The 23661-nt window shown below is 36.6% G+C and overlaps 1 protein-coding gene across 3 annotated transcripts in view; it reads left to right on the top strand.

Moving 5' to 3' along the window:
• LOC106143309 (furin-like protease 2) overlaps window positions 1–18707 on the top strand; it is a 242167-nt gene extending 223460 nt beyond the window's left edge. For all 3 annotated transcript variants that reach the window (XM_060948387.1, XM_060948389.1, XM_060948388.1), the window contains 10 exons: window positions 64–198; window positions 917–1224; window positions 1301–3097; window positions 3265–3498; window positions 5635–5793; window positions 6260–6399; window positions 6795–7050; window positions 9738–9832; window positions 11449–11612; window positions 14907–18707. In XM_060948387.1, the coding sequence (XP_060804370.1) occupies window positions 64–198; window positions 917–1224; window positions 1301–3097; window positions 3265–3498; window positions 5635–5793; window positions 6260–6399; window positions 6795–7050; window positions 9738–9832; window positions 11449–11612; window positions 14907–15086 (3468 nt within the window). In that variant the 3' untranslated portion in view covers window positions 15087–18707. The remainder of the gene's footprint in view (window positions 1–63; window positions 199–916; window positions 1225–1300; window positions 3098–3264; window positions 3499–5634; window positions 5794–6259; window positions 6400–6794; window positions 7051–9737; window positions 9833–11448; window positions 11613–14906) is intronic.
• Window positions 18708–23661: the final 4954 nt, after the last annotated feature.

The following is a 23661-nucleotide window of genomic DNA, read 5'->3' as shown; positions in this document are numbered from 1 at the left end:
TAGAGAGAGAGAGCGCGACAAGCAATAACGCCAAGATGTTGATGTAATGTAAATTACCAACAGAACGGTGGAGCCAAGGATGGGTTAGACATGAACGTGGTCCCGGCCTGGCAGAAAGGCTACACAGGGAAAGGGGTCGTCGTGTCCATACTTGACGATGGAATACAGACAAACCACCCTGATTTAGCGCAAAATTATGTGAGTACTAACTATTGTAATTTTACGGGAATTTTAAATAATAAAATATACGGGAAGAAACTCAATCAGTGCTATTTGTCCCGTATATATTTATTTACTGTAATTATTCTGTAATTTTTTTGTAAAATCTCTAAACTATCATTTTAATTTTATTCTATTTAAAATACAAAGTAAATAAACCATAACTTCGAAACAGTGAAATCGACTATCACAATTTATTGACGACATCTGAGCAGGAAGCCTAGTTTAGTACTGTTACAGACCTAATTACCATCTCTGTTAAGCCTATGGTTGGTAAGAGCTTAATATAGACAAACTGCCCGCATACTGTGTCCTAAGTTAGCCCGTAAAGCCACCAGATTACTTTCACTTGTTAAAGGTTTATAATTTCATCAGCAACATGAAACTGCTCATTGTTGCATAAAATTTGGGTTTCTTGCTCAAGTTAATTGAATTAATAAGGAAACATTATACCATGAAACTTGAATTAGACTAATCTTTTCTTAGAAATATGGTTTGGTGGGACACTGTTGTTATTTTGGACGCGAGCTTTTGTTATTTGTTTATATACATTTCTAAATATTTTACTTTGGAAGTGAAAGGCCAGTAAACTATTACGTTTAGCTATCATCAAAGATTTTCTGGGAATTATTGGGTGGTAGGTAATCTGAATCATGCCCTGAGTTTCAAAGAAATTAAAATGTTGTATTTCTATTAGGACCCCAACGCATCAACAGATATCAATGGCAATGATGATGATCCCATGCCCCAAGACAACGGCGATAACAAACACGGTACCCGTTGCGCCGGCGAAGTAGCAGCAGTCGCCTACAATCAGTACTGTGGCGTAGGAGTTGCATACAATGCCAGTATTGGTGGAGTCAGGATGTTGGACGGTGTGGTCAACGATGCAGTAGAAGCTAGAGCGTTAGGACTTAATCCAGATCATATTGATATCTACAGCGCGTCATGGGGACCTGAAGATGATGGAAAGACGGTAGATGGGCCAGGACCGTTGGCAAGAAGGTGAGTATTTGTGTTTTTAATAATAATATAAATCTATGTTGAAAATTGTTATAAACGGTGTGTTTTTCTTCATCAGGGCATTCATTTACGGAGTCACAAGCGGGCGTAACGGCAAAGGATCTATATTCGTATGGGCTTCAGGAAATGGTGGCAGACATACTGATTCTTGTAATTGTGACGGCTATACGAACAGCATATTTACTCTATCGATCTCTAGCGCTACACAAGGTGGATATAAACCTTGGTATTTAGAAGAATGCTCTTCTACACTTGCTACGACATATAGTTCTGGAACTCCTGGACATGACAAGAGTGTAGCAACGGTCGATATGGATGGAAGGTTACGACCTGATCATATTTGCACTGTCGAACATACTGGAACTTCTGCTTCTGCTCCATTAGCAGCTGGCATATGTGCTTTAGCTTTAGAAGCTAACCCTGATCTGACATGGAGAGACATGCAATATTTAGTTGTACTCACGTCAAGGCCACAACCTTTGGAGAAAGAAAGTGGTTGGATAGTTAACGGTGTAAAGAGAAAAGTAAGCCACAAGTTCGGATATGGTTTAATGGATGCCGCAGAAATGGTAAATTTAGCAGAACAATGGGTTTCCGTCCCACCACAACACATTTGTAAATCACAAGAAATAAATGAAGACAAACAAATTGATTCGTCGTTTGGTTACACCCTCACAACTCATATGGATGTTAATGGTTGCAGTGGTACAGTTAATGAAGTACGACATCTAGAACATGTTCAATGCAAGATATCCTTGAGGTTTTTCCCTCGAGGGAACTTGCGCATACTGCTCACTTCACCAATGGGAACGGTTTCGACTTTACTCTTTGAAAGACCTCGTGATGTCGTCAGTTCTAACTTTGACGATTGGCCATTCCTCAGCGTTCACTTCTGGGGTGAACATGCCGAAGGTAGATGGAAACTACAAATTGTAAACGGTGGAAACAGACATGTGAATCAGCCTGGAATCCTAAAAAAATGGCAGTTGATATTCTACGGTACATCAGTGGACCCCGTAAGATTACGATCAAAGAGACCATCGGCGGTCGCCCCGCCGTTTGCCTTCCCAACCGCAGCGGACGGTTACGAAACTCTCGGGGACCCTTTTTACAACGGTGACGCGTTTGCTAATTACCAAAACTTTCCCGCTTTGTTTGCCTCCGGCTCAAACCCGGAGAAAGCGGTAGCCAACCTCGACGGACATAACGTCCCTTCTCCGCATGGGGAGAATGTCCTCGCTGATAGTAATGACAAGCGCGTCATACACGAATGTGATCCCGAATGCGATCTTCAAGGATGCTATGGTAAAGGACCGACTCAATGTATCGCTTGCAAGCATTATAGATTAGACGACGCTTGCGTGTCGAGATGTCCTCCGAGGAGTTTCGCCAATCAGGGCGGAGTTTGTTGGCCGTGTCACGAGTCGTGTGAGACTTGCGTCGGGCCTGGTCAGGACTCGTGTTTGACTTGTGCTCCGGCTCACTTATTGGTGGCGGACTTGGCGGTGTGTTTGCAGCAATGTCCTGACGGCTATTGGGAGGACAGTGAATCTTCAGTTTGTCGTCCATGCGCAGCGCATTGTGCAACCTGTTCTGACAGAGCTGATGCGTGTACTTCGTGTGAACACCATTTGGTTCTACACGATGGGACGTGCGCGGCGTCTTGTCCGCCATCTTACTTTGAAACTGAAGACTACTCTTGCGCGAAATGCCACAACTCGTGTGTGACTTGCGAAGGGCCGGGAGAAGCTCAATGCGTCACGTGTCATCCGTCGAGTTACTTGTTGGATGGACGTTGCCTCTCCACATGCCCTGCAAGCTATTACGCTGATAAGAAGAGGAAAGAGTGTATGAAGTAAGTAACACATAAATATCTATCATTTCCCATAAACTATCGTTATTTCAAAAACGCATCGGTCTATTATAATTTTAATAATAATATTTTTTGGACAGCTTTAAGAATATTTTTATTTAATAGCAGATTAATTTTGATATTACAACTTAACTTTTCTTAACTCTCAGGTGTCCAATAGGCTGCAGTGCCTGCACTAGCGGCTTTTGTCTCACATGCGATTCCGGTTGGGAATTGAACAAGAAGGGCAAATGTACCCGCCAAGGTTCGGACAGGTGTACCGCGGGAGAGTTCATCGACGGACAGAGATGTCGTCGGTGTCACGAGGCGTGCGAGTCTTGTTATGGCGAAGACGACGGACACTGTTTGACATGCCCGTCGCCTGATCTCCTGCAGGATTATAGGTATTTGTGATTGTTTATCATGTTAATATAGTGCCATATGGTTTTTGGCACTTAAGAATAGAACCACTCCATGGATTTTGTAGGCGACTAATTGATAGGCTTATAAACTTGGGAGTCTTCTTTAAGGCGATGGGCTAACAACCTGTTACTATTTAAATCTCAATTCTATCATTGAGCCAAACAGCTGAACGTGGTCTATCAGTCTTTTCATGATTGTTGGCTCTGTTTACCCCGCAAGGGATATAGAAGTGATTACATGTATGTATGTTACCAATAATATATAGGAAATATATTTGACATTACCTTATTTCAAGAGAAATGTAACGTATTGTGAATGACATAATTGCGTGGTAGCATTCCTATTTCGACTGAAATACGTTCTTAACATTAAGTATTTTATGTTATTAGAATTGGTACAAAATAAGTTGACATAAGACGCTAAACAACCGAAAGAATATTTTATTACGCTTCAAAAAGTATCATTCCAATAAATTCCTAAATAAGTTCTAGAAAAATTTACCTGGTACACGCATTTGTTACCAAACTTTTGGTGTAGGTATAACAATCTTCTAACATATTCTGGGAATGCCCTCATAAAGATAAATCTACAATTAAAACTGTATTTTCTTCCTGGTATATTCTATTTTCTCGATGTAAAACTTACATACATACATTAGTCACGTCTATATCTCATGCGGGGCAGATAGGGCCAACAGTTTAAAAAAGACTAAAACGCCACGTTCAGCTGTATGGATTTTTGATGGAATTTAGATTATAATAGTGAAATGTTGCTAGCCCATCGCTTACTTGAGGAATCCTAAGCCTATCCATTAGTTGCATTAGCCTTTTGTGTCATCTGTGGGAAAATATATAGTGGCTCTATTTTACCACGCGGCAATCTACTTAGTTTTAACATTTTATGTTATCAATTGGAAACATACGACTATCTCAATAACATGAACGTTTATCCATGTGCAAATAATTAAGATTGTATCACTTTGGCGTTTGCCAAAATCAAAGGAATCATATACTTAGGTATATTTAAACTGTATTCCCTATCCTGGTGAGGTAGACAGAGGCCACTTCAGTACAGTCGCTCCACTTGCGACGATCCTTGCATAATTATTTAGTTTTCTATACATCTATCATGCAACTCGTTGCTTTAGGGTACTCTTAATCTGTCCCTTAAACAAGATACGTTATATCTATCCAACTTTTTCTAGCTCCGAAACTAGTAAATTCAATCAACATAATAAATCTAATAATTGGCAAATTATGTTGCCTAAACAAAAAATCAAATGTATTAAAAGTATTTTAGAATCCACTTTCCTGAACGGAAGCCCGCTGTATCCACTGACGCACGTGGCCGAGTTAGCGAGACCTGGATACGTCAACCTGTCGGGGCCGCAGCGCGAAGCTGATTTAACTCTGTTCATGACTACTTACATAATTAACAGCCATTTACAAGGGGGTTTTGCCTTGAAGATCTAAAAAGGGGGTTAAGTCTGTTAAAAATACATGTGTCGATATGGTGTCAAGTCGTCGAAGTTCAGAGAGCTATCGCTTCACTGTAATATGACTTGATCTCTCTTCTGCAACCAGGACAATGCCAAAAAGAAGTATCCAGCGCCAACACCACTAAAAGCAATTTTCCAAATTTTTGGCACTAAGTCCCCGTAAGAACAAAAAACGCAATTTACAATCCATTTTTCCTAGTACGTGACCGAATTAGCAAGAACTGAATACGTCAAGCTGTCGGGCGGTGGCCGGTTGCAGCGCAAAACTGATTTAACTCTGTTGATGATGCCCGCACTTTCAGCACGATACGGGTTAACACCTGCCTGTTAAGGAAATTTAATCTAACCAAACATTTTCCTATTGGCGTTATAATTAACTTCCAGTCAAGTCTCTGGCTCTACTATGATATATATGTTTCACAGACGTTAAATTCACATTAACCCCGTTCCCGTGAAAAATATCCAGAAAACAGTACAGAAAGCTAGTCTTGAAGCTCTGTTCTATATCTGTGCCAAATCTTCAATATATTTCCAGAAGTTTTTCAGTTTATTCGTTACTAACAAAAATACAAACCTTTTCTCTTTACGACATTAGTATGGTTTCAATTGTTCCATTCAGCTGCGTGACGGAATGCGGGCGTGGGTACTACGCTGAAGCGGGGAAGTGCATGCGCTGTGTGCACGGCTGCTCCGAGTGTGTCTCGAGACTGAACTGTACTGCCTGCGCCGGCAGCCTTCTTCTACAGTCCGGCGCTTGCAGAACCGCATGCGCAGATGGGTAAGATCATTTTGCTTAATTACTTGTGTTTGATCATATATTTAAAACCTGATTTTCCAAGTTTCATACGAGCTGAAAATTGAGATTACCGAGAACCAAAAAAGAAATGGATAGAAAAAATCGGAGGAGACAAAATAGTATTTCTTGGTAGGAATTATTATATAAACAGGACTGGTTGCACTTCCCGGTCAGTAGTATTTGCGTGCAGAAAGGCAGCTTGTATTTTCTCTTTTCTTATTTATAATGTTTTTTTACTCTATGGTTCAGAATCAGTCCGCGACGTGGCCCATATTCCAACATATCTTCTCTATACGTTTTGAATCCACGAAGAAAAGTACCTAACTGCTACGTTACATGTTTTGAGATTGCTCAATTCTAAATCCATAGCTCTGTTAATGAAGAAAGCATCGAATACTGTTCGACCAATCGACACATTTTAATCCAAATAATTCACCATCACCAACAGGTTCTACGCTGATCGCGGCGTCTGCTCAAAATGCTACATATCATGTCGGACGTGCATCGGTCCGCGAAGAGATCAGTGCGCTTCCTGCCCCCAAGGATGGAGGCTGGCTGCTGGCGAGTGCCATCCTGAATGTCCACAGGGTAAGGTCTTAATAATGCCCTTCGCAACTTTCCCCTGTCAGACGATAAGTGGACAAAATTAAATGTATGTCCAACGCACCTTTTGTTTCACCAAAACTTTTATTATACAAAATACTAAAATTTGGAATGCGCTTCCTGCGTCTTTTTTCCACGATATCTTCGAAGTAAGGTAGGCTGTTCGTAAAATCAAAAGCAAGAAAGATAATTATTTATGGAAAGCCTTTTCTGTAGATTCAATTTTGATGAAATTGTTACACAATTAGTAAGATCACTCTGCATCAAAAGTAGCTCAGAAGATTTCGAGATATGAAAGAAAGTACAGAAATTTCTTACTAGCTGAAAATGATCGAACGAGGTTCGTTTTGAACAATTACTAATTTTCAATCTCGTTACAGGCTTCTACCAGAGCTTAGGCGGTTGCCGGCATTGCCACCACTACTGCCGGGAGTGTGACGGCTCCGGCCCCCTCCACTGCAAGTCGTGCCCACCCCGCTTCATGTTAGACGGGGGTTTATGTATGGAGTGCCTGGGTTCCCAGTACTACGACGCCGGCAATGCGGCGTGTCGAGGCTGCGATACTTCTTGCAGGACTTGCTCTGGCCCGGGCCAGTTCAGCTGTACAGCCTGCTCGCGCCCTTTAAGGCTGGACAGGTGAGATACATATATTGCTTTTACAGAGACGGAAAACTTATGAAAAACCTGCACATTAAGGCGACTGGATGGGCAGTGTAACCATGATCTAATATAGGTAAGGTTTCTCTGCAAAAAGTGCGGAAGTCATAGGTACGGGAGTCGTTTGCCAGTAAAAACCTGAATTATCCAATCAAGGAACGTGTTGATTGATTCGGTCTCCTCTGCAGAAAGTTCTAACCGTAAGCAGAACTAACGCCAAGAGGATTCTTCCTTTTGAAGACACGTTCCTCGGTACAATACAAGATGCCTTCATATTTCAAGTTGTGTTAGACCCACTTTATGATAGACGGGGGATTTTGCATGGAATGTCTGGGGTCCCAGTACTACGACAGTACTGTACTACTGGCAGTGCGGCGTATAGAAGCTGCGATTCTTCCTGCAGGACCATCCGGCCTGGGGCGGTTTAGCTGCAACCCGTCTTTGAGGCTAGACAGGTGAGGAAGCCTGCACATTGAGGTAACTGGATGTGTCACCTCTTAAAAGGTTGCGGAGGTCAGATGGGTAGTCTGGATTATGCAATCCAGGATCGTGATTACACTTCTTCGGCCCCTCAAATTGGTTAGACAACTAGTTGTTAGGCAAATGCTGCATGCATTTGGCTGATGGTAGAAGCAATTATAAATATGTATATTTATTATACTTCATCTATGTTGATACGTTCTTGTCTATAAAATATTGACAAATTCCTATATCTAAATTTACCTGCAAAAATGATCTTGGATCTATGTTTTTCCCACGAGATTGTAACTAAGTTTAGGCGCGAAAATATTCCTTCACAATGTTACCGAATCCCTTGGTGATTCTATTCTTATTTCTTTGACTTCTTTCTTTATGATATATCGGTTTATGATATATCGATTTCGCAAACTTTTTTGGTTTCGTAAGTAATATTTATCGAATTATTCGAAGCGGTAGGTACTTATATAAATATATATAGAAACTAAAAAATAATGTTTTACAAAAATCTGAATGACATGTATAAAAATCAAGTATTAAGCAAATTCAAAGAAGGTGGCAACACCGGTCTAGGGGCAAATTAAATCGGCACGTCTTAGTGTTGCCATTTATGTTTCCGTAAAACAATTTAATTCATTAAAATCATTTTCTAACACCGTCCTTATATTTATTATATAAGTACTTTTAAAAAAAATTGTAGGTACTTTTTTTTGGCAAGAAACCAATAAATAGAACCTTCGCAGATTGGATAGGGTTTTCTTTACACTGTGTTTAGGTACAGACAGATTACACAGATTGGGCCCAGGCTCAAATTTACCTGTATAGAAAATCTGTTTCGTAAAAGTATTCTTCGGCCGTAATCTGTGTTCTTTTAGCCTCTTCAAGACTTATGGGCCCTAACGGCCCTCGTAAGGATGCCTAACAGATAGGGTGGCAGCCCTTTTGTATATTTGAGAACATTCTTGAACCTCGTCAAGTAAAGAATTTGTGAAAATCACCAGTAATATAAGGCAATAAAGTCCTGAAAGAATGTTTTTAAGAATATGTAAAATTAATCGAATAAAAATTTTATATCCAGTCCATGATGTAATGATCTCTATCAGTATTTACAATCATATTGGTGAGTAAGTCTGATTTTAATGAAATTAAAAGTTATGTAGGATCTGTCCATAGAAATTTTAACCTTCTGTTATCTGGCTCCTTACCGCGCATTAAGTTCGCGGGGCATCAAAGCGGTCAAGAAGTTTTTGAGATAGGTATTCACTAATTTATGTGTTCGCGAGGTCTCAACTCGCGGTGAACGTCTAGTTAGGTAGAGAAAATACGTAAGATTGACTAATGAGTGAAAGATCACATTAGAATTTCGCTTAAATATAAGTAATACATGTACCTACTAAGTAATAATAGAATTGAAAACAAGAACAAACAAATTAACATTTGTAATAAATAAATTTAATTTACTCTAACACTATCCGCAAAATAAAACTTTAATTTGGTTTGCGAAATAGTGTATTGTGTGACATTAAATACACATCTCCATACAATTTTATTCACATTTAAACAATTCGGAGTAACATTCGACTGTTAACATAACTCCGGTCTGAAATCTACAATGCGGTATGCTACGCGTTCGGGCGAATTGGCGAAATAACTTTCACACAAACGGGAATGTTCCGCGCCCCTGATGTGTGTGTTCCAATGCCGGCGTGGTTGCTGTATTCGTGGAACCAGATACTACTTACCGATCGATGGATAAAGTACATTGTGTTGTTATTTATAAATGTACAAATGTTGGTTATTTAAAAATGTGCTTCGTTTTCAATGTGCTTTATCCTTATGTAGCTAAAATAATAATTTTATAAAATAAAAGCATTGTTTATTTTATTGTTCCTATTTATTTATGTAAGTATTAGCATGTATGTTTAGTAAAATATGTTAAAAGATATTTACGCACACGCCATACCTATCCAAAATTCATCTCTCCTCGCAGCGAAAAACAAACACAGCTGCTTTTACAGTTAGTTTTCTTTTAGATATTTTTTTTTGTCGTGAATCACTGTTAGTTAAGTCAAACCTTAACCAAATAAACTAACTTGCCCCGAAATTGCGTATTACTTAGGCTACAATGAAGAATAAAGCTTGGCTACATTCACAGCATAGATTTCGTTTACATGTTATTTTTGTTTCAGACTAAACAACCAATGCGTGCCGTGTTGCACAGAGCACAGCACGGTCACCAACTCGACGCCTGCGCCGGATTGCTGCCACTGTCACCCCGATACAGGTAAGTTGATTTAAAAAAAAAACATGAAACTCGTGAGTCTTAAGTTTGCCACACTGCCTGCGTTGCTGACATTTCTAAGAGTATCCAAATTTTTTGTTACGATGTACTATAAACAAGGCTTTGGTGTAATTTACCTCTGCTTCAAACTGCGAACGCCGAGTAGTTTATATTCTATAAAAGATTTTAATTAAAATGCCAAAAGTACATGTATGCAATAAAAAGATTTTTGAGAAATAAACGTGAAAAATCCAGAGTACCTACTGAAAAATAATATGAAATTTAGAGTTACTATTGAGTAAAGCCCATAAGTATATATACACTTTCATTTCTTACTTACAACGTCCTAACAGGGAAAATAACTAGTTCGCGGTAGCAGATTGCGAAATTTCCTTCATGGCTGCGCCATCAAAGGATATTGGATTTTTATTCTATTTTCGTAGTTAGCTGAATTCATTCGAAAAAAAATCGATGTACATCAATTGAGAACACAATCCACGTTCATCGATCAAAATATACAAAACAAAACAAAACACAATCAATCAATCTTGAAAACAAAGCGTTTCAGTGCATGTAGGTACAATACTAGTTTCAATAATGCATAGTACAGTGAGTAGGTTCTAGTGGGGTGATTCATTAAAATCGCTACAGATAGTGATAGTACACATTGTTGGGTATTCATGAGCCGTATATCAGGGTTACAGTCCTTATTTAATATGAAGTACAAAAAATTAACAAAACTTGCTTTTAAATTGGTTCAAGAGGTGACCGCTTAAAGTTTTTTTTTTATTTTAGCATGGACTAAAAGTGCCCATCCTCCTTGTGTGAAGGGTGGAAAAGGAATATTTCGCAAAGAAGTTTCTATTACCTATATATGTTGTAGTTTCTAAACAACACTGTTGTGTGTAAATGAGTTTCATATTTCGCAGTTTAATATTTTATTTATTTTAATAATGCATCGTACAGTGAGTAGAATCCAGTGGGGTTATTCATCATATCGACACATGAGATAGTGATAGGACAAAATTGTTGGGTTATTCTATTTTCGCGAGTGTGTAAGCTCATCAGCGACTGGCAAGAGGCGAACTTGAACGGACCGCTTGTACACAGTTATGAGCGAACGGCTAAATTGAATGCGAAATTTTAAACGTAATAAGGGAGTAGATGTTAACTAAATTTACGCTGTGTTGGTGGTTGAAAAGAACATTTTTGTACAGAACTTTCTTCATTATTCCACACGAAGAAAGTGGTCTATTATCTTAAATGTTTTGAACTCTTTTGTGTCTTGTAATTTTTGGTATAATGTAATACAGATATTGCTTTATGGTCTTAGATTAATGTGCATTTAAATAGAGAAGGCAAAGGTATATTGTTATCAGCTTTTTTGATAAACAATTAAAAAAAAAATGTAATAGACTTTTATGAAAACAAAGTGTTTTATTGTATTTTTTTTTGCATCACACACCGTGTTGCAGTAAATTAAATAAAAACATTTTACACGACAACTTTTCTTTAGCCGTATTAACATCACATTAACATGTCAAAAGAATTGTATCAATTCAGCCACTTTCATCCGATCAATTGTTTTACAATTTTATCGACAGAAAAATTATTTACAGGTGAATGTATAAATTCATCGGTGGCGGGCAAGCGACGTATAGCGGAGTGGTCCGCGCTTCACACCGCGCCGAGCGCCCGCGCCGCGCCGAGCGTGGCGGCTGTCACTCTGACAGTGTGCGCGGTTGCCGCTGGATTATTTTTAGCTGTTCTGTTGGTATTACAGGTAAGTAGTGTACCAACCTATAACGCTCGCAACTTTTTTCTATATAAGCCAAATAGCCGGTACGCTGCCCCCACTTTATTCTTCTGATTGTGCATTTTTTCGTTCACTTTATACGAATTCTCTTTAGCGTCTCTTTAGTTCAGTTTTGAACAAAATGGAATGAAGTGGATTTTATCTTTATTAAAATAGCAAAAATAAAAACTTTTTCCATTTTGCAAATTGTCATAAAAAAAACCTTATGCCCGTTGTAATTAAGCTATATAGCCGCGATAAATTGATATTTTTTGATCGTTAAACATTAACGGCAGGAATAAACATGAAATACGCCTTCACACGGCAGCCACATTAGATTACGGAATAACACCGTCATCGCGTGTTAGTTGCCATATAAAATGTAATTAGAAATGAGTTTTTTACGTAGCCCTACAACAAGTTGTTTTGACTTGAAATTTCGGTAAAAAAAACTTGATTTTTACAGGATTTTCAAAAGGCTGTTTGTTATTTAGAAATTATTCAAAGAAAACAGTAATTATAAAGCCGCTTCAGTATGTTTTTACGAACTATGAACTCTTCTGTATTGTAGTGACATATTAAAATAAAGTTTTCGAATGAACTCTAGACTTGTTCCTATTAGTATCTATCGCTCGCTACGGTGTAACAGACAGACAGTAACAGCATTTCAGACGGTTGCTTTTGCTCGCCGAGTCATAAATAAGTTGATTGCAAATTTACTCTTTATTTTAATGACCACGCTTCTGCAATATTTTCATTGCATTATTTCCTTTCGGCCGTCATGGCAACCAAACTTCGCAACCGGTTGAGAAAAAGACATTTCAATTCCTTATCGGCAACTAGTTACGAATAAGGATTTTTTTTTCTTTGTAAGCAACTAGTTGCCAACCAAGAAAATTTTTATCGACCATGGCAACTGAGTTTCTCAACCAGTTGTGAAAAATGATTTAAAATTCTTTCTTGACAACAAGTTGCGTCAAAAATAATGGGAAGTAATGGGTTGACAATCTTTGCGGTCAATCCGTACTTATATTAAATCCTATTTCTAGAATTACTGGCCAGGATTATTTTTCCTTTTAATTGATATATGTCAATTAAATAATATGTCATTAATTTTCCCTGTCAAGTCAGTACACATATTTTGTCGCGAACTAGCCTCGCTTGAAAAAAAACGAATTTTATTTCATTGTGATGTCTACTTCAAACATATATCCAAATTCCTCTACAGTAGAATATATAACTACAAGAAGAGGAGGTGTATCAATATTACATGAAGGACGCCGTTATCATCGTAAAAAAATATATAAAAATGGAGACTCATTTTATAAATGCTATGTTAAAAATGGATGCAGAGGTAATTTAACCATAAATGCACGAAATGAAATAATTAAAATAACAAAGGAACATGACGCAGACTGTGAAGCTGATATTGGAAAAAATTTAATTTTGAAAAAGATGGACGACTTGAAGCAAAGGAGCAGTTGTAATTTTATATCGATTCAAAAACAGTATGAGGATGTTGTCAAAGGACTCAAAAACGACGGTTTTCAATTTATAAATAAAATACCACAGTTTAATAACATAAAGACGGGATTATATAATGAAAGAAACAAAGTTTTGGGCGTTGCAAAGTCACGTTTTAATAATTGTCATGATTTTATTGTACCCACTAAATATAAAAATTTTTGTGTTGCTGACTACGTGGATGACGATAAACGAATCATCGTGTTCTGTTCTAATGAAAACAGAAAGGAGATGAATAAGTATCATCATTTTTACGCTGACGGCACTTTTAAGTGTTGTCCGAAAGGATTTTATCAACTATATTCAATACATGGATACAATAAGAATAACAATTCAGTAGCTCCTTTAATTTTTGCTCTGCTGCCGGATAAAAAAACAGAAACATACAAAGTTTTGTTCAGCCTAATCAAGACAAGCATCGGTTGGAACCCCCAAAAAATAACCCTTGATTTCGAAGTGGCAGCAATAAATGCAATTAAAAAAGTATTTCCAAAAATTATATTCAAAGGCTGCTACTTTCATTTTAATCGTTGCTTATGGAAAAAAGCAAAAGCTTTAAATGTCAAATTAAGAACCGAAAAGAGGCATGTTGCACGGTGCGTTGGTTTAGCTCGTCTTCCTGTTCAATACATAGAAAAAGGATATGAATATGTTATGAGCAAAAACCCTAGAAATCCATCTGACGGGTTGCAAAAATTTAATAAATACTTTAATAAACAATGGATAAAGAAAAATGAAATGATGATGTCTTGCTCTTGTGGTAACGAAAATATAAGAACTAATAATAGCCTTGAAGGATGGCATGCGAAAATTAATAGATATATTGGAAGAAAATATCCAACGTTGCCACAATTATTGGATATTCTGTCAACAGAATATAAATCTTATGATTTAAATATTAAAAGTAAAAAGAATAAAGAGTATAAGGCAATTGACGAGGAGATTGACCAGGCGTTGAGTGAATTAGTAGAAAAAAAGATATCTGTTGGTCACTGTTTGGAGATTATTAGCCCTTTTGCAATTTCGTTTTAGCGGTTTAAGTCACTCAGTTAATATAAATAAATGAACACTATTAAAATATATTTGTTTTAATATAACAGGGACAATAACCGCCTCCGTGGTGTAGGTAGTGGTTTGAGCGTTCACGAAGTCACGGGCTACAGCTAGTACGAAATCTATGTACTTATTGATCAGTGTTTGTATTCGATGAGGACATTACTACATTGTTGCGTAAGAAGAAATTAAATTCTTATACTGCAACTAGTGTTTTTGAGAAATTCCTTGTTGGCAACTAGTTGCTTATAAAGAAAAAAAAATCCTTATTCATAACTGGTTGCCGACAAAGAATGAAAATGTCTTTTTCTCAACTGGTTGCGAAGTTTAGTTGCCATGGCGGCCGAAAGGCATTATTTGTCTGATACAAAATATTTTTAAAGTTCGGTTTTGTTTATGTACTTATTGAATTTTATGTTATATAAAAATATTTGCATTTCTCCAGACTAAGCTTATTTCAAAGGAACGGAGTGGGAAAACTTTCGCTTTGCTTGGTAAATGAATAAACTAAGTCTTAAAAAAATCCTTAGACTGAAGAATAAAATACTTTAAACGTATAACGGGTTTTGACGAAAAATAATATTTCTGATTAATACATAAATTAACTTAACCTTCACAACAATCATTCAGTCCAATTACACTCGTATTTTCTAGATCATTAATTCTATTTTCAATTGTGCTAACGTGCTATTTTTTCTTCAACAGATGCGCAGTCCCCGAGTACCGCGCAAGGACTCGCGAGCTATCCGCGGCGCTCTGTACTCGCCGCTCGCTTGCAACGAGGACGGTGAGGTGACCATAGTGAAGTCTCACGCGTTCCCTTCTAGAGAGTTCGACGACAACCTCGAACAAGAACACGAGCCACTTCTAGAACATTCTATATAGCGCGCTGTGATCGTAGACGTAAGTGTACGTAGACTTGTGCTCCGCGTGCGAAGACGCGGGTAGCGGTAAGAAAAATGTAGTGATACATCACAACTTCCTAATTATGAAGCGATTTTTCCAAGCAATGTGGTTGGCGGAGCGAATACAGACGCGCACTCACATTACCAAGAACAATTTGTCGCAGCAAAAATAGCAAGAAGCGACTAAAGGTAGAAACAAATAAATAAATGTTGTACGTAAGCCGCACGCAGCGCCGACTGGCGACTGGCGAATTTCCCTGGCGAATCGCGCGGTGTGACGACAAAACAAACGTGTGCGATTCCAAATGTGTGAATTGTCGCATAGCCAGTTCTCGTGGCCTATACGTAACGTGTTAAACATGTTCGTTCACCATTGATTCTATCACTATTTCTTGTCGCGGTGACATGTCAACAATAGAATTTAATTTTGCTATTCGAATATCGCGCGGATCTTGTACAGAAGTCTGTGGGACGTAAATTTACGTATGTAATATACTTAGCTAGGTGTAAATTGTAAGTTTGAACAAAATGTTCGTACGACGGGGCAATGACCCCTTGCCGTGTTATGTGATATTCAAGCTTAGTTCTTATATTTAGATCGATTTGCATGACATATATAAAAATTAATTTATTACCAACCAAATGTGTTTTTCAGTTAACACATTTTGTCGGGTAATCTCAGCGTCGTGCGAATTGGTCTTTTGGAAACTGCGTGCTGTTACTTTTTAAATTGTATAATCGATTATTTTTTTTGTAAAATGGTACCTATCCCCATTTCTTATCTCTCAAAAACTAGGCAGGCAGTGGATAATATAGAAGTAAAAAACGTTGCAAATCGTATTTAATGTACCTATTGGAAATTGTCCGATTCCTGTAAACAATTTGTTCCAAGTCGTGCTTACGTTTAGAGCCGGCACTCGACAAGAAATCGATATCTCCAAACGTGACCTGGATCAATCATGCATGTGTCAACGAACCTTAGGCATTTTCTTAGCGGTACAAAATATTCTACGAAAAACTTATAAGATTAGTTTTCATTGCGTTAAAATTGACTATATCCGCTAATGGAAAGGTAAATCTTTTCAAGAAAAGGAATTCTCAAGAAATACTTTTATTAAAAATTCAATTACGAAGGATAGAAGGGAAGTACGAAGAAATCAAAATTTATTTATAATCTACACAGTATTGGTTTCCAAAAAGCAAGCCTTAAGCTCTTTTACCAGGTATTAAACATTCCATTTGTATGACATGGATTCAAAATAAAATTGTATAAGTAATATTTAAATTATTTGCATGAACCTATTTTTTATACATTAATGAAGTATTTATTCCATAAATAGCATGAAAATTACAATTAACATGCATTGAAAATATTTGTCAATTTTTTAAGTTTTGCCGCCTGCCTGACCTCAATTCAATGTAATACGATTCAACACCAAATAAATCACTCATTCATAATGAATGTTCGTATGTTTGTTTAAATATTAATAATTTATCTCGTGGAACCGAATATAAGCTCTCTAAATTCAATAATATGTATTAAATTATTAATTAGATGATTAATGTAATTGAGCTAGTCATATCAAACGTTAATAACCTGTAACCTGTTTTTGGGCAATATTTTTTCAATCAATTTAAAAAGTAACAGCGAACGTATAAATCTAAAGTCATTTTGGTCGTCCAAGCCATAGTAATTGCCACAAATTGATCATCAATATTGAATTTAATACCTCAATCGGCTCCAAATCGATGTCACAATACCTGTATATTATTATAATTTACATTATTTTAATTATAAAGTAGTTTTAGAACCAGAAGTTACCGTAGAAATGAATAAACGTACAATATTTTTTTTTGATATCCGACTTTATATTATTGAAATCATAGAATATATATTTAGTAGAAGTGGATGAAATAACTGAAGCATTTTAGTCAATCTCATAATAATATGTCTTATATTTTTTAATTTGCTAAATGTTCTTGTTAAACTGTATGAAGGATTTCATTAGCCATGGGTAAAGCAAAATATAACCTACACTACACTTCTAGAAAACCACTGATCAGGTGGATTGTTTATTTGTCCAATTTCTTATCAATAACAGTACATTTCAGAGAGAGATAAAAAAAAATTAAGCCCAGACCACCTCTACTCAATATCTGGTTCTATGATTCAAATAAATAAAACCTGATGATAATTTCAAATATATTCTTATAACTTACACCTCGTCATAATTCTAAAGTTAATTCTAAGTAGTAAAGCTTATTTTTAGGATAGTTTATGTAATAGTGAAATTTTATAAGGTCATTTCACCTATGCTGAGTTTTTCAATCGTTATGTTACAAGCTAGAATTTTCTAAGATGAATTTTATAGTCATAATAATAAATCCTAACTTTGGCTCTAATCAACATTGTTTTTACAGTTTATCTGTTTTAAAAATAAAGTCCCCGTTTTCGATTTGAATGGCAATAGTAATAAATTGATAACGCCGAAAAGTGTGGCTTTTAAATTTCTTTTAGAACGACGTATTATTGATTGTTTTTTCGATATGTTTTGGAAAATTGATTTAATTTTCAGCGAGTTATTAATGAATTCTCTTCATTTGCGACTTTAAGTTCTAGGAGTTCAGTTCTCAATTCTATCATTAAGCCGAGCAGCTGAAAGTGGCCATTCAGTCTTTTCGGGACTATTGGCTCTGTCTTCCCCGTAAGGGATATAGACGTGACTATATGTTTGTATGTATGTAAGTTCTAGGAGTTAATATTTTTTGCCTATAAAAACTAGTTTGGCCATGTATTTATAACTATAAAATGATAAATAGAGCAGTTTTGATATTTTCAAATAATTCTCACGAAGCCATCGGTTTCAAATAGGAAAGAATTCGATTTGCCACAAAAATACAGGACAGTAATTTCTGATACTTAATTTCATTGGAGTGTCTATTTTTCATCGGTCTAAGGTGCCTCGGCGTTCGTAAATTGATTTCTAATAATATTGAATTGCTTTCAAATCGAAATCGATTCTTTGAAAATAGGCCACCTCATTTATAAGGATGAATATAAAAAAAAATGTTACCATTTGTCACAAATGTATATAATAAGAGTTAGCTAGATTGTTGAATTGTTAATAAATGAATTATTAATAGAATATATTGTACTGGCGTTATACATTACGTGTTATTTTGGAAATAGGTCACAATTCAGCTGGGATACCTTTAATGTGTAAAACATACTGTCAGTTACACTACTATTATTGTAAATCGAATTTAATGTTCTATTTTGTAGCTATTATATTATAGCTTCGAGTATTTTGGTCTCAATATTTCATCAATGATCAGAATTAATTGTGTAAATTATTATTAATTATTTATGCTAATTATGGTTAGTTTTGCGAAAACATCTTGACATCTGAGCGTCTATGAGATTTTAAAATTATTTTGGAATATTTAAGCTTATTATATGAAATCCTTTGTCTGTAATAGACGCGGTCTATTACAGTTTTGTACTTTGTTTTAGTGGGAATCTTTTTAATTAAGAATATATTTTTGTATGAAATATTCTTATGTGCAATTAATATTTGTAATAAAAAGGAAGTCTGTGTCATATAGTTTTTCATTGAAATGTCTTTTAGATCCCATTTTCCTTTCTTCCTTTTTCACTATGCCGCCTCAGCCGGCTCTAGGTTCAGTCCAGCCGAAGAAAACCTTGCTTAACGTCGTTAAAGATGTGTGCCAATGGTCTGAATACTGAAGACGTCGAAGACAGGACAAAGTGGAAAGATAAATATAGGAAAGCGGACCCCAGGCTCTGAAGCCCTTTGGTGGAAGGTGCAACTGCGAAGGGGCAAAGATTAAAGAGAAAAAAATTTCTAACCTAAGAAGCTGTTAGTAAATATTTTCGTCTTATTTCTAAAGCGTGGTGTGTGTGGGCGCCGATAAAAAGGGAATAAAAAGCCCGTCTCAAACACACAATGCACCGCTGCCGTGTACAAATCGAGGAGCCTTTCACACTCCATCTAAGTTTTCAGTTTTCATTTTACGCTTTCAAATGGCGTTCTGGTTAACTTTTTTCTTTATTTATCATGTTTTCATCTTGCGTTTATAGAAACGACCTTTGAAGCTTTAGACATTTTTAAATGCATTTAACTTTACTTCAAACTGAAGGATACTTTTAAGATGCGTTGTTAGATTATTGCGTTTTAAAAAAAGGTAAGATTTCTTTTGAGAACGGAATGAATGTTGTCTTAACTGGAAATAAAACTTGCAAAAGGTAAATTTAAAAATCTGAGCAATTCGCACTAACTTAGTTGAATTTTTATTATCTCTTTCATCACAGCGTTTGCATATTCAACTGTTGGTTTTAAAGTTTAATTATTTCATAGATTTAACAGTGCCGTGTTGTTCCCGGAACTACTAGAATATCGTACTACTACTATTTCTTTTTGACGTTCTCCAGTAGATTGAAAGAAGCTATAGATAGCCTACGACTAAAAAAAAAGTTCTTCCAAATTCGAAATTGTAAAAGAAAATTGGGCCCTCCGGAAATAGACCCGTCTCGCAATACATCCCAACATTAAAGGTACTGGGCCCAGTCTAAATGTTAATGCCGCGGACAATACTATGCAAATACGCGATATTGGGCCGGTAATATATGCGAGCCCAATAACAAGCGCCTGATATTCTGACCCTACCTGCCCAACTATAATACAAATGTCGTCGCGGTCGAAATGTAAGGGCCTCGTATAGGAATTTCGTTGCACAATGTAATAGAGGTCCGTTGGGTTATGTTTTAATCTTTGTGTACATGTACATATTTGTATCGTGTACATGTTTTAGGTAGTCGCGTGTACATCACGGAATTTTTAATTTTACTATCAGAATAGTATGGTTGTCTACTCGCAATATATTTTTTTAAAATAAAAGATTCCCCGTATTTTGCCAGGAAATTTTCTTTTAATACACACACATATTGAAAGTCAAATAAAAATAATTCCATTCATCATCGAGTCTCTATTTGCAAGCACAGAATTTAAAATGGCTATTTTGTCTGTCTGTCTATAGATATGGACGTTGGTACTGATAGCTGATTTATTGGTTGGCAGCCAACAACTTTATTTCGTTTTTATTCCGAATGAAGCGATAATTTTGTAGATTTATTAACATGCAGGTCAATAACCTATAAATTTGTTACTGTACAATAAACTTGGTTTGATTTCTAACTCCTCTAATGGCGATGGAAACGTCGTGAGGAAACCTGCACCTCACAAAGAACTGGACGTGTTACAAATCCAATATTTGATGGCCTCTGCGGCTCAGCGGTAGTACGCTTGTCTGTGACACCGGAGGTCCCGGGTTCGAATCCCGGTCAAGGCATGATGAGAAAAGAACTTTTTCTGATTGTCCTGGGTCTTGGATGTTTATCTATATAAGTATTTATTATAAAATATAGTATCGTTGAGTTAGTATCTCGTAACACAAGTTTCGAACTTACTTCGAGGCTAACTCAATCAGTGTAATTTGTCCCGTATATATTTATTTATATTTATAATATTTGTTTACCCAATCCAGGATAAGTGGACATAGACGCACCTTGGGCTTCTCTCCAAAGTGCAGAGGACGTAACCGGTACTAATACCAGGGAGTGATAAAAAGAAGGCAATCATTTATATTTAGTAATACATACAAACATACATATATAAAATCACGCCTTCTTTCCCGGAGGGGTAGACAGAGACTACCTCTTTCCTCTGCATACTTCCTTCGCTTCATCCGCACTAATAACTCTCTTCATGCAAGTTTCTGGTACGCTTGACTTGACCCTTTGCCAGGACGTCCTTAATTTGATCAATATACCTCGATGTTTTACCAAAAGAATAACATATTAGTTTACCCAGGTGAACTGATCCGACATAGTTATATGGATGAATTAGACTTCTTAGAACAAAATCCTCCTTAAAAAACATTTTTTATATATTTATTTTATGTCACAAGTAAATTCAATTTACCCTATGGAACGAACGACTCCTAACAGACAGACATTTGATAGACCACATCATTAACATATAGAAGGGAAAAAAAGCATTATCGGAATTCTACCTTTCTTTTCGTCCCTCGAGCCTACAAAGATAAATTAAGGTTTTTGTCGGTCCTTTGACCACGGGGGCGGCCGGTGAGACATTCATTTGGTTTCTATACATACAAAGAATGGTTTGAATTACATTAAATTATATAATTACATACATATAATCGCGTGAAGAGAGTTATGAATGTGGATGAAGCGAAGGAAATATGCAGAGATCGTGGCAAGTGGAAAGAGATAGTGTCTGCCTACCCCTCCGGGAAAGAGGCGTGATTTTATGTATGTATATAATCGCGTCTATATCCCTTGCGGGGTAGATAGAGCCAACAGTCTTGAAATAACTGTTTGGCTTAATGACAGAACTGAGACTCATGCAGTGACAGGTTACTAGCCCATCGTCCAAAAGAAGAATCCGAAGTTTATAAGCCTATCCCTTAGTCGCCTTTTACGACATCCATGGTAATGAGACGGAGTGTCCTATTATTTTTTCTTTATTGGTGCCGGGAACCACGGTCTCGTTTTTGGCTCTGTCTACCCTGCAAGGGATAAAGACGTGATTATATGTATGTACATTCTCGCCACTTTGGAGAGAAAGTCGAAGTACGCCGTTGAACATGGATCCTAGATAAGGTATGTCAGGTACTGTAGGTACTATTGAATCCTATACGAATTTCCACTACATACCTGATTGTATCATGGTAAAATTGTACATATAAGAAATTCTATTCCCTATTTAGTATCTCTGAATCATAACGCCTTGTGGTCCCTGGCATCAATAAAAAAACAGAATACGACCACTCCATTTCGTACCCATTTATGTCGACTAAGGGATAGGCTTATATACTTGGATTCTTTTAGGCGATGGGCTAGCAACCTGTTACTATTTGAATCTCAGTCTTTTTCAAGACTGTTGGCTCTGTCGTTTTCGCAAGGGATATTGACGTGACTATGAGAATCTTGTGACTATTAACTCTGTCCCCTCCGTCAGGGATGAAAACGTAGTTACCACGTCATATCATTTTAATACGTAGTTATTTAAATGTAAGTTAAAAAAAGTAGTTATACGTAATTTAAAAGAGTCTTTTGATAAAATCAATATGTTGTTAGGTTGATGGATTATCGGATTAACAAGAATTGTTAGCGTTTTGCGTTTTGTCGAAAAGCAATTATTGGTTTTGTAAATGTTTTTCAGCCTACGCATCCACCTGATGCTAAATTGGATCCTATTGCTTAGAGTTATTGATTAGTAGCTTTAGCGCTTGGCGTCGCTCTCGTGGGATTTTTATTCAAATATTAAAAACTATATGTTTGTTAAAAAAGTTTATCTAAGGAAGTATGCAGAGACCGTGGCAAGTGGAAAGAGGTCTTTGCCTTTCCCTCCGGGAAAGAGGCGTGATTTTATGTATGTATGTATTTAAAACTAGCTGTTGCCCGCGACTTCGTATCTATATGTATAAATGCTAACCGTGCAAAGGCGGGGCGGGTCGCTAATATATATAATAGAGAATTGCTATAGCGGTTAGGTTCACCTGCAAAGGTTGCAGAGGACAAACCAGAGTCGTGTTTTTTTCCTTGAAATTACATTCTTCTTCTTTATTTTGGCAATTTTTTTATTTCCACTACTTGTGAGAAAATAATCCTCGATTTCTTAAACATAGAGGCGAAGGATGCAATTGGGAACACGCAAAGATGAGAAAAAGAGTTACAAATAACGTAGAACGCTACTGCTTTTATTTTTAAAATGGCAACTGAAATATTCGATGTTAGTTCAATTTTTTAACTTTGAAATTCTATTCCCTCCATACGTGCCAATTTCGTAACGTTTCAGTATTCTGCGTATCGGTAATTCGATCGGTCCATTTCTAGACTTTTTGTTTCGATTTGTGAACTCAAAAATCTAGCTTTAGAATCTTCGAAAAGTCAGACGATGGTTCTAATGAGACTCAAACTAAGATTGAATGAATTTGTACAACGAAAGATAATTATGTTTATAGGTATTAAATAAATTTTGGACAAATCACACTGACAACTGACATCCTCAAAGTAAGTAAGAGATTTGTGTTATGAGTTACGAACTTAATAATACTATGTTTATTTAAATTTAAGAATTTATATTTTTAAATATTATTTAATATAGTATTTATAAATACAAATTAAACTAAGCACAAGTTCGATTTCCGCCATGACCTGACCGGTGATAAACCCAGTTCCTCTAGTTCAGAACCAGGAACTGCGCCAAACAGGACATCAATGAATGAGTAAAAGACTAGCTTGTTACTACCTTGCGAAACAATAAAGAAAAATCCATATTACGTCAATAATACTTGATATAGTTACTTGTGATGTCAACTAGAAAAGCGAAAAATAAAAGGGTTCCATTGAAATATACCCGAATTTTTCACAATATCTAATAGCCTCTTTCCCCTATGTAAATAAATTCAATAACTCCGTCCCTGGACACGCCGCCGTCGAACGAACG

The sequence above is a fragment of the Amyelois transitella genome, chromosome 16, assembly GCF_032362555.1.
Source record: "Amyelois transitella isolate CPQ chromosome 16, ilAmyTran1.1, whole genome shotgun sequence".
In the NCBI taxonomy this organism is placed as follows: Eukaryota; Metazoa; Arthropoda; class Insecta; order Lepidoptera; family Pyralidae; genus Amyelois; species Amyelois transitella.
The sequence above is the reverse complement of the archived record's forward strand: the minus strand, read 5'-3'. Positions and strand labels throughout refer to the sequence as shown.